A 15,649-nucleotide genomic window follows, 5' to 3' on the forward strand; every position below is an offset into this window, starting at 1 on the left:
TCACGACCTTAATGTAAGAGCAATCTCATATTACACAAGTAAAAGTGATTAGTGATACCAACAACATTTCCTCATTGATGTTTATAGGACATCATTTAACATCAGATCCAACAGGAAATGAAGCATCTGAAAATCCAGCCAGTTCTGTGTGTGTCTAACCAAAGACGAGCAATTGTATTAACACATAACCAGAAAAAGGTGCTCCTTTATTATCGTATATATGTCTTAAGTTATATTCACTCCATTTGAAACTACATCAATAATCTAATATTTTGTACGTTATATGCTTAGCAGTCCCACACAACTGAACGGCATAACATCAGCCTTTCCACATGATGTACAGATAAGACATATTTTTATCTTTAACAATGTTATAATCAACAATACAATAGTTGATCTTCAACCATGAGGCACATCAAAATTGTTGATCTTTTGCAATAACACTTGTCGTGTTGGCTTTGCTGCTGCCATATTAATCACCACATAAATTTGCGTCTTGAACTATGACGAAATTGCTTTCTCATAACACACCAGGAAGTGGGGAAGGAGCTTAACTGTAATAAACAAACAAAGAATTTGTATAATTATCAGGCATATGATAAAAATTAGTTATCAAGGGGTGAGACTAGTAAAATCTTTGCTTTAGGCCCCCAACTTTGAGGCCTCAAAAGTTTTTAACGGTGTATTTTGTGATTTTAATTTCTATTAATCAATATTGAAGATTATCTATTTAAAAAAACGAGGACAAAATCTACATAAAAAAAGAGGAAAAAATTATTAATTTTTTTAAAAGAAATATTTAGAACTTTGAACTAAACTACTCAAATCTTCATAATAATGAATTCCAAAATAATGTATTGAAACACATGCTAACATCCAAAATAATGTATAATGTATTGGATATGATTACTATAAAAATTATGTTTGTCGATAAGCATGAAGTAACTTACATTGCCAATCAACTTAGCCCCAAACCAAGCAGAATCTACGCCATAAGGGGGAGGAAGTACTCTAATTCCATTGCTCATGCATGAGGGAAGTAGTTCATATAATTCCTTCTCTAGTCTTTCTGTAATAAAGTTTATAATAAGAAATCAATAGTTTCTTGAAAATTGAATGTTTCTTTCCTAAATTAGAAGAACGCGAATAAACACATGATACAATCAAATACATTCTCTAGAAAAAAATACTTACCTGCTAATCCAGGCAAACATGCACTTCCTCCTGCTAAAACTATTGTTTTGTACCAACTATCATCAACCATTAATTCAACATCGTGGCAGTGCTCTATGCACAGCGCCACGGCATTCTGCAAACCCATAGCACGCCTGAAACAAGACCACAAATCTACTAATTTTCCATACAACAGATACTTGTTCTATACCTAAGGGAGGTAATTGAAAATGAAAGTTTTTTAATATTCACTTGACGTACATTCCTGCAATGCACGGCTGGAACAAAATCTCTCCTGTTTTGAAGCGCTCTTCTGAAAGTGTAAAGCAACCTTCAGAAGCGATTTGAAACGTTGATTTGGTGTCTTTGGATAGCTCAGCCTTATAATCGAGCGCAACATAACAAAGATTCTGCAATACCAACCAAATGGATCAATAAAATATATTTGAAAACATCATTAATAAATAAAATAGTCCTAACTCTCATGTTGCTAACTTGTCAAGTCTATGGGGTGAATAATAACTGAATCTAACGTGATTAGTGTTATTAAGCTAAAAAGAACATAATAACTTGCACACTAGTAGTTTCTTTATTTTTGAATAAACAAAATACAATGAAGAGAAAAAGCTCCGTATTAAGTGTTCAATTTTTAATCACATTACTCTCTGGATACCATAAATTTCTGGAAAAGTTTAACTTAAAGTACTTGGCAAATCCTACATTGATTGTTGTACTTCAACCATTAGTAAAGAAGAAAGTGACAAAGAACTCGCACGTGAAAAACTATTACTACCTGAACAAGCACTTCACAAGATTAGTATCTGGATGTGGAATTTAGAGGGACACGATAGTTACAAAAATTTTGCAAAACAAAATGATTTTCCAGTAACAAAAATGTTACCAATGCATATTTAGTTTGTTTGAATTTTGAATTTCTATGTAAGTTGGCTATATTTTAACCCCTTTTTGCTGTCCATTTTTTTTTTTAATAAAAACAACAGAAACAACCTTTCTTCCCCTAAATGTTCTACGACCAGAAAGTGGATACCTCTTTCAATGCCCGCACAGTGTAAAGTGACCCAAAATAAGTATTCTTTTGTTGCATTTGCTCCTTAAGAAATCCTGTAAGCTTCAATGCTCCAATTCCCACAACTTCCACACCCACTTGGTGCATGACTTTACCATGAAGAACTGTAAAAGACAAACAAAGTGGCTATACATAAATTGTTGAAAAAATGCGAGCAAATTGCAGCCGCAAGAAAAAATAGAAGGATGCAATCCATGTAAGTTGTTCATGAAGAAATTTAAGATAAAATTACATTATCAGAAAGAAAAACCAATAAGAGAATACAAACTTTCTTCCTGACAAGTTAACTCAAAAGGAGTAAAGCAAATGTGAGAATAGTAGACAGGAACCATTGGAACCAATTGGTGACTCATCTCAATGGTCGTCTGGTCACCACTGATTAACTCAGAAAGCTAGAGGATATGAACTCCCTATCTAAAATGCCTACTAACGACTTTGAAAATAAAAGAATCATCTTCAAAGAATTACAAGTGAAATATGAGCCCTACAACGTACAAATTTATAATAAAGTCAAAGGACAACCAAATAACTCTGCCACACAAATAAAAATCTTACTTGGAACAATGGATGTCTGGTGAAATCCAATATTGACTACTATTCCTGAAACTTTCTTTGCAGCAAATAAAGCTAAAACGGCCTACAGTTTTTTGAAAGAAAGATATTATGATACTATTAATAATCTAAAAACACATTATCACCAAAACTCAGAAGAATCTTTGATAATGTGTAATACAATCTTAGAAAGAGAATACGATAAGTTTGCCAAGCTGCACTTGACATTTGCCCTTGATTATTTCAGCCTCACACATTAGGCTAACAGACTGAGACCTGATGTTCAGATTCAAAATATGACTAGCAATATCGAACTTTAAGATTACATCTATCTAACAGCTTTAATGTATTGTATATTTTTAGACGGTGAAGGAAATGAATAAGTACTACCTGGTTGACAGCACAAACAGCAGGAACATTCATGTCAAATAATGCAGAATGGATCGCGTCTTTTAACTGTGCTCTAGCTGCTTTATCAGATTCGGTATCTGTGTAGGTAAAGTGAAGTTAGAAAGAAAAAATAAGTGATTAGCATTGATGAACTTTGGGAACCCAACCACACCCTGGTACATGCACCAAGAGCAACTGAAATTATCCCAAGATTGAGTTTATACGGTATAAAATAGTCCCATCGCTGATAGGATAAGATGAGTTATACCAAGACTAAATTTGGTATTAGCTTTATAACATGTTTTGTTGGTGATATAAATTAGTCCCAGGATAAATTTATACCATCAACAAAACATGGTATAATTTTTATCCATGGGATACCACAAACTTATCCATGAGATATCCCACCTTATACCTCCTACCGAACGACCCTTAAGCGTCACTTTTTAATAGTTAAAGATTCAACTGAGTGAGATATAGAGTTGCATGAGCTGATTCACAAGTAACTACGGACATGTATGCATATATTGTTAAGTGGTATTCTCCCTCTAAACAACAAATTGAGTCATTGACAGGTTAGAGTAGAAATTTGATATTTTTGAAACTGACCGTCATAATGGCAAATCGGAATGGACACAATAATTGGCTGTGTTGAACTTTTCACCTGCATCCTGTATAGAATTCACAATAAATGATAAAGAGAGTCCTTTTATGGATAAAATTTTCACAGGGATTCTTCTTTTGCAACCAGATGTCCATATTACAATCAATTAGTGATGTAAAAACAGCATGTAGAGGGCCCAGTATTACGATGTTAAGAGGCATTTTTATGAAAAGCAAATTAAGCTTGAAAACCAAAAACCTGTTGATGTGCTCAACCACGGATGTCGGTTTAGGTGGTCAAACACCTTTAAAAAAAGACGTACACTTAAGCTTTCTAAAAATGTAGCCAAATGGGACCAAGGTAAAATGACGAGAAAAATGAATGGAACACAAACCTGGTGTATATTGTTGAAAAGAAATGTCTCAATCTAGAATACATTGGAGATTCAATGTTACCAAACTCCTGTAGTTAAGACAAGTTTTTAGGAAGAATGAGAGAGAATTCATCAAGCACATGGAACACAACAAAATAGTTTGAAACCTCAAATCGACAAATGTGGAGAATGATTTTCACAAAGTAACAACTAACTGTTAATTCGTACGAAAGCTCACAAAGAATGTCGCTGATCTCCCTGATGGAGCACTATACTTACTCCAACCAAATTTGCAATAGCCCGACCCACCTTTAAATGAGAACAATAAGAAAGATGCATAAGCTTGACGAAATCATTTCTCTTTGTAACGTTACACTGTTACATTCAAATTTATCTAAAAATGCCAAATTGAACGAGTAAAAGAAAACAACTAGACCATTGTGCCAACTAAAAAATTGAGTGTAACAGAGAGAAGTACGCACCATCAATAATAATAGCACCGGGTACTTGAGCGCGTTGACCAAAAATACTCATGAACGATAAGTCCGATACTGAATTTGAAAGCATCCTACAATCATACACCTTGTCAAACCAGCTACGAAGAGAACTCCCGCTAATTTCCTTATCTACAATTCACTCGTTTATCTACTACTCCCTCCGTCCCAAAATACTTGTCATGTTTCATTTTTCAGAGTCGAACTATATAAACTTTATAAAACTTTCAAGTATCTAAATTTCAATTCCAAATTATTGAGTTAACTTTAACTAATGAAGCTCCGAGATTAGTCAACCATTTTTGAGTGACATAATTGCAACTAATAACATTTTTCATATAACTTTCAAATATCTAAATTTTAATTTCAATATATTGAGTAAATTTAATCGAATTAAGCTCCAAAGATTAGTCAAATCGACTCTCGAGAAGCAATTATTTAATCTAATTAAGCTCCAAAGATTAGTTAATTTGACTCTCGAGAAGTAATTTGATCTAATTAAACTCCAAAGATTAGTCAAATTGACTCTGGAGAAGCACTAATTTAATCTAATTAAGCTCCAAACATTAGTCAAATTGACTCTACAGAAGCAATAATTTAATCCAATTAAGCTCCAAAGATTAGTCGAATTGACTCTCGAGAAGCAATAAATTAATCCAATTAAGCTCGAAAGATTAGTCGAATTGACTCTCGAGAAGCAGTAATTTAATCCAATTAAGCTCCAAAGATTAGTCGAACATTAATCAAATTGACTCTAGAGAAGCAGTAATTTAATCCAATTAAGCTCCAAAGATTAGTCGAATTGACTCTCGAGAAGCAATAAATTAATCCAATTAAGCTCGAAAGATTAGTCGAATTGACTCTCGAGAAGCAATAATTTAAATCTAATTAAGCTCCAAAGATTAGTCAAATTGATTCTCCAGAACCAATAAATTAATTTATTAAGCTCCAAAGATTAGTCGAGTTGACTCTCGAGAAGCAATAACTTAATCTAATCAAGCTCCAAAGATTAGTCAAAATGATTATCGAGAAGTAATTTGATCTAATTAAGCTCCAAAGATTAGTCAAATATTTAATCTAATTAAGCTCCAAAGATTAGTCAATTTGACACTGGAGAAGCAGCAATTTAATCTAATTAATTTTGACTCTGAGAAGTAATTTGATCTAATTAAGCTCCAAAGGTTAGTCAATTTGCCTCTGGAGAAGCAATAATTTAATCTAATTAAGCTCGAAAGATTAGTCAATTTGAGGAGAAGCAACAAATTAATCTAATCAAGCTCCAAATAGTAGTTAAATTAACTCTCGAGAAGCTAAACATGAAAAGTATTAAGTATTTTGAGACGAAGAAAGTACAATATTTTAGCGGAAAAGGTTCAAAAATACCCCTAAACTATTTGAAATAGCTCAAAAACACCTCTCGTTAGATTTTTGGCTCAAAAATGCCCCTCCGTTAAATATTTGACTCAAAAATATTTGGCCCCACTAAGGAAGCCACCTAAATAAAAATAGCCACTAGACATTCCACGTCACTATCCACATGTATAATTCTTTTTTAAAAAGGGATTGGGGGGTATTTTTGGTGGATGGATAGTACTTGGCATCACTATCCACAGTGACAAAAGTTTTGTTGGAAAGTACTTGGTTCGTGGATGCTTAAATCGAGTGACAAAAGTTTTCGAATATTGTTTAGAGGACATATCTAAGGCATTCCGTAAACAAGATCAAGGTTTTAGGGTTAATGGCTCAAAAGGGAAACAACAATACAAAATCACATGGGTGGTGCAACTTATGAAGGACATATACTTCTTGTACAAGAATATTTTAAAAGAGGACAAGGGATTAATGTCCAATTATATGGGCGTCTTGCTACAATTCCAGCAGCTTCTAGAAGGCGAATTCAAGAATTGAAGCAGACAAATCCAAGATTTACTGCGCGATTGTGTTGGCAACCAAGGATGGATTGCTTCACATTAAGAAAAGATGTCACATTTGATGAGCTAAAAGTTGAAGTGGAAAAAACTTTTGGGGCTATTTATTGGGGAATAAGGAATTTGCTACAACATCAATTAACAATTTGACCAGCCCAATTACTTGATCAGAATTGGTTTTTAGCTATTTTTATCCAAATGGCATCTTTGGTGGAATTCCGTTGGAGAAGGGGTACATTTGAGCCAAATATTTAACGGAGGAGCATTTTTGAGCCAAAAATCTAAGGCCGTTTGGCCATGGATATTTTTCCCTTTTTTCCGGAAAATTTTTTTGGAGTTGAAAATTATGGCGTTTGGCCATGAAAATGTGGATAGTAATTCCGAAATTTTTTCCATTTCCAGTTCCAACTTTCATTATTGTTACATATAACCCCAATTTTTAAATTTTTACACAAACTCCTCTTATAACTAAATTCCGTAATTTTTTTAAAAAGATCAAATTCAATAAAATAATTAATTCAAATGAAAATAATTAAGAATTTTCATCAACAAATTTAAGAATATATAAAATATATTTATATCTATCAATCATATTTATCAAAATATATTTTTCTCTATTCAATTAATTATGGTTAGATAAACTTATTTAGCTCGTGCTTGTAATATTTTTATTTAAATTTTAGAAGAATAACAATCATAATAATTAGTTTATTATTAATTATTTTATCAATTGAAGATATATAAATTATTTTCTCAATATTTGATTGTATGTTAGTAGATAAATTAGTAGTCGGATTATTTTGATAATTTTTAAAAGTTGAGAAAATCATATTTAAAAAAAAAATAAAATTCAAAAGTCTAAAAAAAAAAAATTTTTAAAAAGAACCAAACACATCTCCAACTCTAACTCCATAAAAAGTAATTTTCATGGCCAACGGAAGTATTTCTAAGTTATTTCAGATAGTTTAGGGGATTTTAGAACCTTTTCCGATATTTTAATGCAACAATTTTGACTAAGCTAAATGACAACAATAATAATAAAACAAAAAAGAATCGATAATACCGAAGAGGACCAGATCTCAAATGAGTTTCAGCAAAGAAAGTAGAATCCCAAGGCTCATTTTGATTCTGAAGAAAATAAATCCATAGTCGATTATCACAAACAATGAACTTCCACGATTTACACACTAAGCTCATCTTCGCAGACTCTTTTGGCCCTAAAATCTTCAAAATTTGAATGAAAATATCCAAAGGTATTCGATCAAATTCTCCCGTTGAAGCTGTTTGTACATACATCGTCATCTGATCGACACTTGAAATTGAGTTCGAGCTCGAAGAAATGGAACGTGTTGATAGTGAGTCCCATACCTTACGTAACAAAGTGGACATGGTTGTTGGTCGTGAAAATGGGAGAGAGGGTATAAACAGTTTTATTATAGTTACAGTGGGGGTTGTTCATGGAGCTGAATTTTCAAGATGAATCAACACGTGGATAATATGTTTGCCACGTAAATTTGGCTTGACATATAATATTTTATTTAGACCTTTTGAAAGAATCAATATTATATTTGATCATAAATATAAATTAAAGTTAATTTTCAAATATTTTGAGAGAAATAGAAATGAAAAGAGTTTCAGTAATTTTTTTTCATAAAAATAAAATAATTTTTATAATCAAATACTATTATTTCTTTTTTTATTAATAAAATAATTTTTTAACTAGCGAAATGGCTACTAAAGTCATGTTGGGTGAGGGACTCAACTTCTAAAAAAGTGTGCCAATTATATATTTTTAATTTAATTGTTTTTTTTTTGTAACTTTTGTACTCGTGTTTCCATTTATATATTGGTTAGTCAAATTAATTAAATAAAATATATTTAAACCAGCAAATATTAAACCGCTTAATCGTGATTCTGGACTGAAATCAACTCGTACTCTTTGACCAGCAATAAAACCTCAATCATTCACCGTAAAATAGGCTTGCACAGAGTCCAACTTATCCTAAAACTCGACGTAACCATAGCAGAGGCTACATCCAGTTTTGCCATCTTTAAAAACTTGAGCAGATGTCACTGTTCCAAACAACGAGAAGATTGTATACAGGTCTGCAATTTCAACTATTGGATTCAAATTATAAACCCAAAGCAGATGGTACAAGTCTTTCAACTCAGGTATATAAGGAAGCTCCCCTCTAAAGTTTCATCTTCATCTTCTACCCCCTAAATTCTCTTCATCTTCTACCGTTCCACCGTCTTTCACATCTGAATGAATCTCAACAGCCTGTTTACCATCGTCTTTCGCATCTGAATGAATCTCAACAGCCTGTTTACCATCATCGTCTTTCGCATCTGAATGAATCTCAACAACCTGTTTACCATCGTCTTTCGCATCTGAATGAATCTCATCATGAAAATCAAGAGCCTGCTTACCATCATCGTCTTTCACATGTGAACTTCTCATCATCAATAAGGACGAATTGTAATGTAATTTGAGAACAAGGGGTTTTGTGAGAGACAAAAGTGGGCGAGGATACTCAATTTATAAGAAATAGAGAAGAAAGAAAAAAAAAAAAAAAAAAGGAGAGTCGGTGAAAAGGGCGAAAACTAGTCCTAAAATAATCTGGATACCCAAAAAAAGGAAAAAAAAAAAAAGAAGTTAAACGGTGGGAAAGTAAAAGCCTACTGCCTAACCCAAATATAATTTAGATAGCTAAAAAAAAATTAAGAGGTGAATAATTTTGATTTTAAAGGGACTAAGATTGGAATAAAATTAAAATAGAAGCACCACAGAAATTTAAAATATTGAGACTAACCGACATTGTAATTTGAGAATGTTAGTAAATAAACATACATAGATATTTTTTATCTGCCTCTTCAAAACCTATGGCTTAATTCAATGTTTTTCGCTAAACTTGATTTAATTCTATTGCTTAATGCTTAATAGTTTCTGATTAACACAAAGCAAAGGAGCTTAATCTTGTTTCGTTTCTGCACCTTTTCACCCCCAAGGTTAGAAATTTATCAATCCTTTTTGATTTTTTGATTTTTATATCTGAATTATCATGCGTCTGAGTTTTATATATAAATTATCATCAATTATTTATCAAAATACATCTTAATTGTCAATTATTTAGTTTGAGTTGTGCTGTGATATACATAGATGGTGATCGTTCAAATAAAATTACATGCATGATAATAGTTCACGTATGAAACTTAATAACCTAGGATTTAATTGTGTTTTCTTATATAGGTATCGGTTGAATTAGTCTAAGTTGCGTCAAGCTGGCTGGGACAACATGGTTATATAAAAAAAAAAAAGTCAAATTATTTAGATTATTACGTGTGTGAGTGAGTTGTGTTAGTCATAAATAGTTGATGATCGTTCACGTAGAAAAATTGCACACCTGATAGTTCATGTATGGAACTTAATAAACCAAGATTTAGATGTTTTTTTAATAAAGGTATCCGTGTGAGTTAGTGGAGGTGTGTGTAAGTTGACTGGGACACTATGTTTATCAAAAAAGATAAATAATTGTGTGGAATAATAGATTTACAATGGATTTATGATTAATGCACCCAATAAAAGCAAAAACCATCACAAATAGTTAATTAATTGGATAAATAATCAACACTCAATCAAGCAAAGCTTCAAGAGACAAATTTAGCTACTCATGAAAATAAAGAGTAGATATATACCAAGATTAGCATTGCTTTCATCCATGGAAAGCAAAATGAATATAATCTCCAAGATTTAAATTCAATTAAGCCAAAATCTCCTTTAAAAACACACCTACAAATTATTTTTACTCAATAGTAGTGTATTTTATTCTCGAAAATTGAAAATTAGATGCTAAAAATGTGAAGGATTGAGCCTTTTATAATTCGAGATCGAACAGTGTGAAATTTCAAGTTTGCCCCTGAATTTTTTTCGACTCATCATGATCGCGTTCTTCTATCGCGGTCACAACTTTACGATCTCGAGGCTTCAACTCGGGATCGCAGTACTTCTGCATTCTTGGATCCATTGTGATCGCGACCCTCAAAGCGCAATCGCAGTACTAAGTCATATTAGGTGAGCAACTCAGCTTCTCATAAAGTGTGTCAATTATATATTTTTGATTTAATTTTTTTTGAAACTTTTGTATTCGTGTTTCCATTCATATATTGATTAGTTAAGTTAGCCAAGTAAAATATGTAATTTTCTTTAGTTATATAAATCAACTTTGAATAAAAAATACTTTGTTACGACTATTGAGGTGAATGTGTATACTTAAAGTACATAAAAAATTTTATGGATTAATTTAACCATCTAGACGACGGAAAACATATGAAAAATAAGCTGAAATTTAAATTGAAAGTGTTTAATTTGAACAGTTTGTTTGGACTTGAGATGTTCAATTGAAACAAGACTTATTTTGAGTATGTAAATGATATATACTGTCTAGTTTAAGAAATTAGCTATACATTAGGCTTTTAGTTTAAGGAGCTGACTATATATTAAGCCTAAATACAGCATTTAATTATTTTTTTACTTTTATTGGTTATTGGAAATATGCAATGGTTAAAAGAAAAGGTGTGATTCCGCAGCCATTATGCCCCTGATCTTAGCTCATGTCCCAAAATAGCTATTCGTTTATTATATTCCTTCACAAACCACATTCAAAAGGCATAGTGACAACTTTAATAAAGTAATTAATAATAACATATTTAGTGTGATTTTGTATGAAAGAACACGAATAAATAGATATTTCATCATAATTTAACTGATAATCCTTTTATACAACCACATCCTTCGTCTAGTACAATTGTTTTATACCACGTATCATCTGATACTTCAACTTCTCTACCGCATTGTCCAAACTCCTACATTCTCTCAAGACCATCTCAATAAAATTAATGATCTAAAATCAAATTTTACTAGAGAGAATGGTCAAATACCCCCCAAGCTACAGTCGAAATTCCAACTACACACTCAATCTTTCAATTAGACCTATTACCCCCTGATCTATTTTTTCCTATATTTATTACCCCCTAAATGCTGAGCTGGCAAAGAAGGTGAGACACCTCCTCTAGGCGCGTTGGTTTAGTCCCAGCACGTCCAAAATTAAAAGTTCAGCTTTCCACGTGTATTATACACGTCATTTATTGTTTATTTAATGAAATAAATATGGAAAATTACTCTCTCTCTTCCAACGGTCATCTTCTTCCTCTTTATATGACCCATATCTTTCTTCACCATTTTTCTTCATGTTCCAACATTTTTTTTTCTTTCTTTTCTCTTTCTTTAACTTACTTTTTAGCTTTTAATCCCAATTTGTACTTCGATTCTTGAATTTTATTTTAGAATTTGGTTCAACTATTAATTTAGGGTTTTAATTTGATGAACGATTTTGTTGGAATTCATGAAATGACAAATTCAAAATTGAATAAGCTTTGTATGGATGAATCAGATCCAATGGTCAATGTTGTTGTGAGATACAAACATGGTATTTTGGTTGACTTGCAAACTTCATAGTCGAAGTCAAATCCGGGAAGAAGATTTTGGTCTTATCCCTACTATGGTGTATGTATTTTACATTGTATTTTGTTGTCAATTTATATTCAAATTATGATAATGTCCTGATTTCTAAAAAAAAAAATTCAGTCTCAAAGATGTAATTTTTTTCTATGGAGGGACAAAGAAAAAGTGGATCCAAGATCAAATTTATTATTCCAAGATTGGTGAATAAAATCAATGAGTTGGAAGAAGACTTATGGCTTAAGAGGCTCAAATTGATAACTTGATGCGGGAGAAGAAGTTCAATGAAAGATGGAGACAGTATAGGTTGGATAGGAAGATATTTTTATGTATTTTGATTTGTGTTGTTGCTATGTTCATCAGCAACAAATGAACTGAAAGTAGTTGCTAGATATGATTGACTATGGTGTAATTTTTTTATACTTCTCTAAATATGTCAGACTATGTTCTATTATGGTGTCTTTTGCATAGTCTTACTTCAGATGTTTGTTGTGCTGCTGCTATGTTATTGTTTGCACTTGTGCTGCTGGTATGTTAATGTTTGTACTTTCAAAATTGTGTTGTGTTCCTGCGACGTTGTTATTTACACTTAAAAAATTGCGCCGTGTATTGTTGCTATGTTATTGTTTACACTTGCAGTGTCTTGTGTTGTTGCTACGTTATTATTTACAATTGCAAATTTGTGTATAATTAGGCAAAGCCCCGTGCTGCTGCTATGTGTTTACACTGAAATTGTGTAATGACAATGTTGTGATGCCATTATATCAACTTTACAATCATTTAACACAACAATAATGGGTAATGACAACATTAATTCGTCAACAAAATATTCCAACTTCACACAACATCATCATTCATACCAACCATTAGGCACAACATAATCATTCATACCAACCATTAGGCAACATTCATCAATAAAATATATATACAGCGGTTTAATTGTTTTCCAACACCAAAATAAAATTGTTTTCATGTCAACTGATCTAACTTAAAACGGTACTTAAAATAATCAATATCACTATAATTTTCAGGGCATCTTGGACTTTGAAGAAGTGTTTTTTTTACTTGGATTATTTGAACTGCTTCCCACATTCTTCCTTTTTTTCTTCTCTTTAATCTCTTGTAGTTTTTTTGTTGATATTGCTGCTTTGCCATTCCATTTCAGCTTACTGGTAGAAGTTGGTGTATAACCAATGTTACCAGTTATATTAGCTAATCTTGTTACCCTTGCTTAACCAGTAGAGCAGATTTTACTGCTAGGCATGCCAGGCTACAGTGAAGAAAAAAATTTATTCAAAGACTCATACATTAAAGACTCATATGTACATAAGATACAACACAGCTAGATACTTACATTTAGGACTTTGAATCCATTTTCAGCTTGGAACACACTCATTTCCATTACTTTTGACCTTTTCAATGGAGCTGCTTTTTCCCTATCATTACCCCTTCCTCTTTTAGTAGTACCGGCCATTGAAGATGATGCACAATAATCAGAAGACGCAGAACAGGATGCTGGAAAAACAGTAGGTGCAGACGGTGTTGATGTTGCATTTTTTGGTCTCCCTCTTTTTTTTTTTTGTTGTTGACATGCTCTAATGATTTTTTATCGACATCAATATCCAAAAATTCTGTTACTAACCCCCCCTTTATAAATTGATTTCCTCCCACTAAAATGTAAGACCCCACCATGATACCATCTTAGAGTTATCAACGTAAAACCATTCATGTCTTACCTGACGCCAATAAAGAATCAAATAAGACATTGTAGCATAGCCGAAATATTTTGGAAAAAAAAAAAGTAAAATTTATGAACATGCCACATAATTCAACATCAAAATAACAAGATATTAACATGGCCGTGCTATTAAACACCATTGATTTTTAAATTTTGTCATGTTAACAATAAATCGGAGAAAAGCCCTAATTTCTAATAAATCAACTTAAACAATCAACAAAAATCGTAATTTCGAGGTTTAGCATAAAATCCTAATTAATTTTAACTCAAGTTTGGAAAAAATCACTCAAACTAACAATATATTAACACACACGTCCTATTAAACACAACTGAAATTTTAAGTTTTCATATTAGGAGAAAAGCCCTAATTTCTAATAAACCCATATAAACACTCAACAAATCATGTACTTACGAACGGATTATGCTAGTAATCGAACACTTGGACAACGTCATAACAAAAAGAGTGAGTTAATTACACTCAATTAATTTCTAATAAACCCATATAAACACTCAACAAATCATGTACTTACGAACGGATTATGCTAGTAATCGAACACTTGGACAACGTCATAACAGAAAGAGTGAGTTAATTACACTCAATTAATTTGTTAAATTGGAGATTACCTAAAAACCCTAATTCAATTTTTCTAGTTTAGGAAAAAAAAAAACACCTTGATACAACAACAAGTTCATTGTTTGAAAATCCACAACCAAAATGTTTTGATTAGAACAAAAATCACTCAAAAAAACTGATGAAATCGCGGTTTAGAAAGTAGAGAATAGAGAAGAGAGGAAGATGAAAGGTTTAGAGAAAAGAGAGAGGAGAGAGGAAATGAAATTGAAAAAATAAAAGAGATATTTTGTTTTGTTTAGGCGTAGGCCAGACGGGTCAGGCGCGTGAAATGCATAAAAGTTTTTTTACTTGGTTTATGTTGCTAGCTCAACATTTAGAGGGTTAATAAATATAGAAAAAAAATAGATCAGGGTAATACGTCTAATTGAAAGGTTGAGTGTATAGTTGAGATTTCGACTATAGGTTGGATGGTATTTGATCATTTTCTCAATTTTACTATGAAGTCTTAAATATATGCACATAACAAAAATATTATCAATAATTCAGAATTATTTTTTGATTCGTACGCGTATTACTTTTTTACAGGAGTAGTATTCTTAGAAGACATTAAGCATTTAACTTCACATAGTAATATTATTATTTATAAAAGTAAAGAACTAATTTTAATTAATAAGATGTTGGTCATTTGTTTGTAATGCATTACCTTGAATATTTAAATGAAATCTTTATTTATTAATATGAAGATTTAATAAATGTTCTGAATTTTTTAATATAAAGTAGATAATTCTTCTTTTTTTATTATTAATTTAAATTTTTTACCTTTTATATTTTATAATTTTTAATATTATTTTAAGTGAAATTAAAATCATAAAATTTATATCAATTTTTTTGGGGCCAAAAGCAAACACTTTACAAGCCTTACCCTTGAGCCGTCGCTTGAAGTGCTCTGTAGAAAGTGTTACCCAATTAGTTGCTGAAATCTTAAAACAAACTTCCTCTAACAGTTCAACATTATAATCTTGGGTGACATAGCAAAGAATTTGACAGTACAAATTTTAATGGATAGAGAAGATTAAAAGGGCAGTTCTGATGCAACTTTAATGGAACAGTGTTACCAAATGAACAGTAACCAATAAAATAGTGCAAATACTGAAAAGCAGAGAAACTTAAGGAAGAGAAATAAACTATTCCAAATACGATTAAGAAAGGATTTCATTA

General features: G+C 31.7%; 1 protein-coding gene across 2 annotated transcripts; it reads right to left on the minus strand.

The window, feature by feature from the left end:
* Window positions 1-185: 185 nt before the first annotated feature.
* Window positions 186-8,198, minus strand: LOC107878864 (actin-related protein 8). 2 transcript variants are annotated; one of them, XM_047393400.1, is made up of 12 exons: window positions 7,665-8,198; window positions 4,662-4,747; window positions 4,418-4,488; window positions 4,201-4,268; window positions 3,812-3,873; window positions 3,203-3,300; window positions 2,816-2,897; window positions 2,222-2,364; window positions 1,435-1,583; window positions 1,195-1,328; window positions 951-1,069; window positions 186-554 (listed from the first exon to the last, which is right to left on the minus strand). In XM_047393400.1, the coding sequence occupies exons 1-12, from the start codon at window positions 7,988-7,990 to the stop codon at window positions 477-479; spliced, it is 1,416 nt and encodes a 471-aa protein (XP_047249356.1). In that variant the 5' UTR covers window positions 7,991-8,198; the 3' UTR covers window positions 186-476. The 2 variants fall into 2 exon arrangements, with proteins under 2 accessions (XP_047249356.1, XP_047249357.1); XM_047393401.1 differs by lacking the exon at window positions 951-1,069 and having other exon boundaries at window positions 7,665-8,148.
* Window positions 8,199-15,649: the final 7,451 nt, after the last annotated feature.

Source organism: Capsicum annuum, chromosome 7, assembly GCF_002878395.1.
Source record: "Capsicum annuum cultivar UCD-10X-F1 chromosome 7, UCD10Xv1.1, whole genome shotgun sequence".
Taxonomy (NCBI): Eukaryota; Viridiplantae; Streptophyta; class Magnoliopsida; order Solanales; family Solanaceae; genus Capsicum; species Capsicum annuum.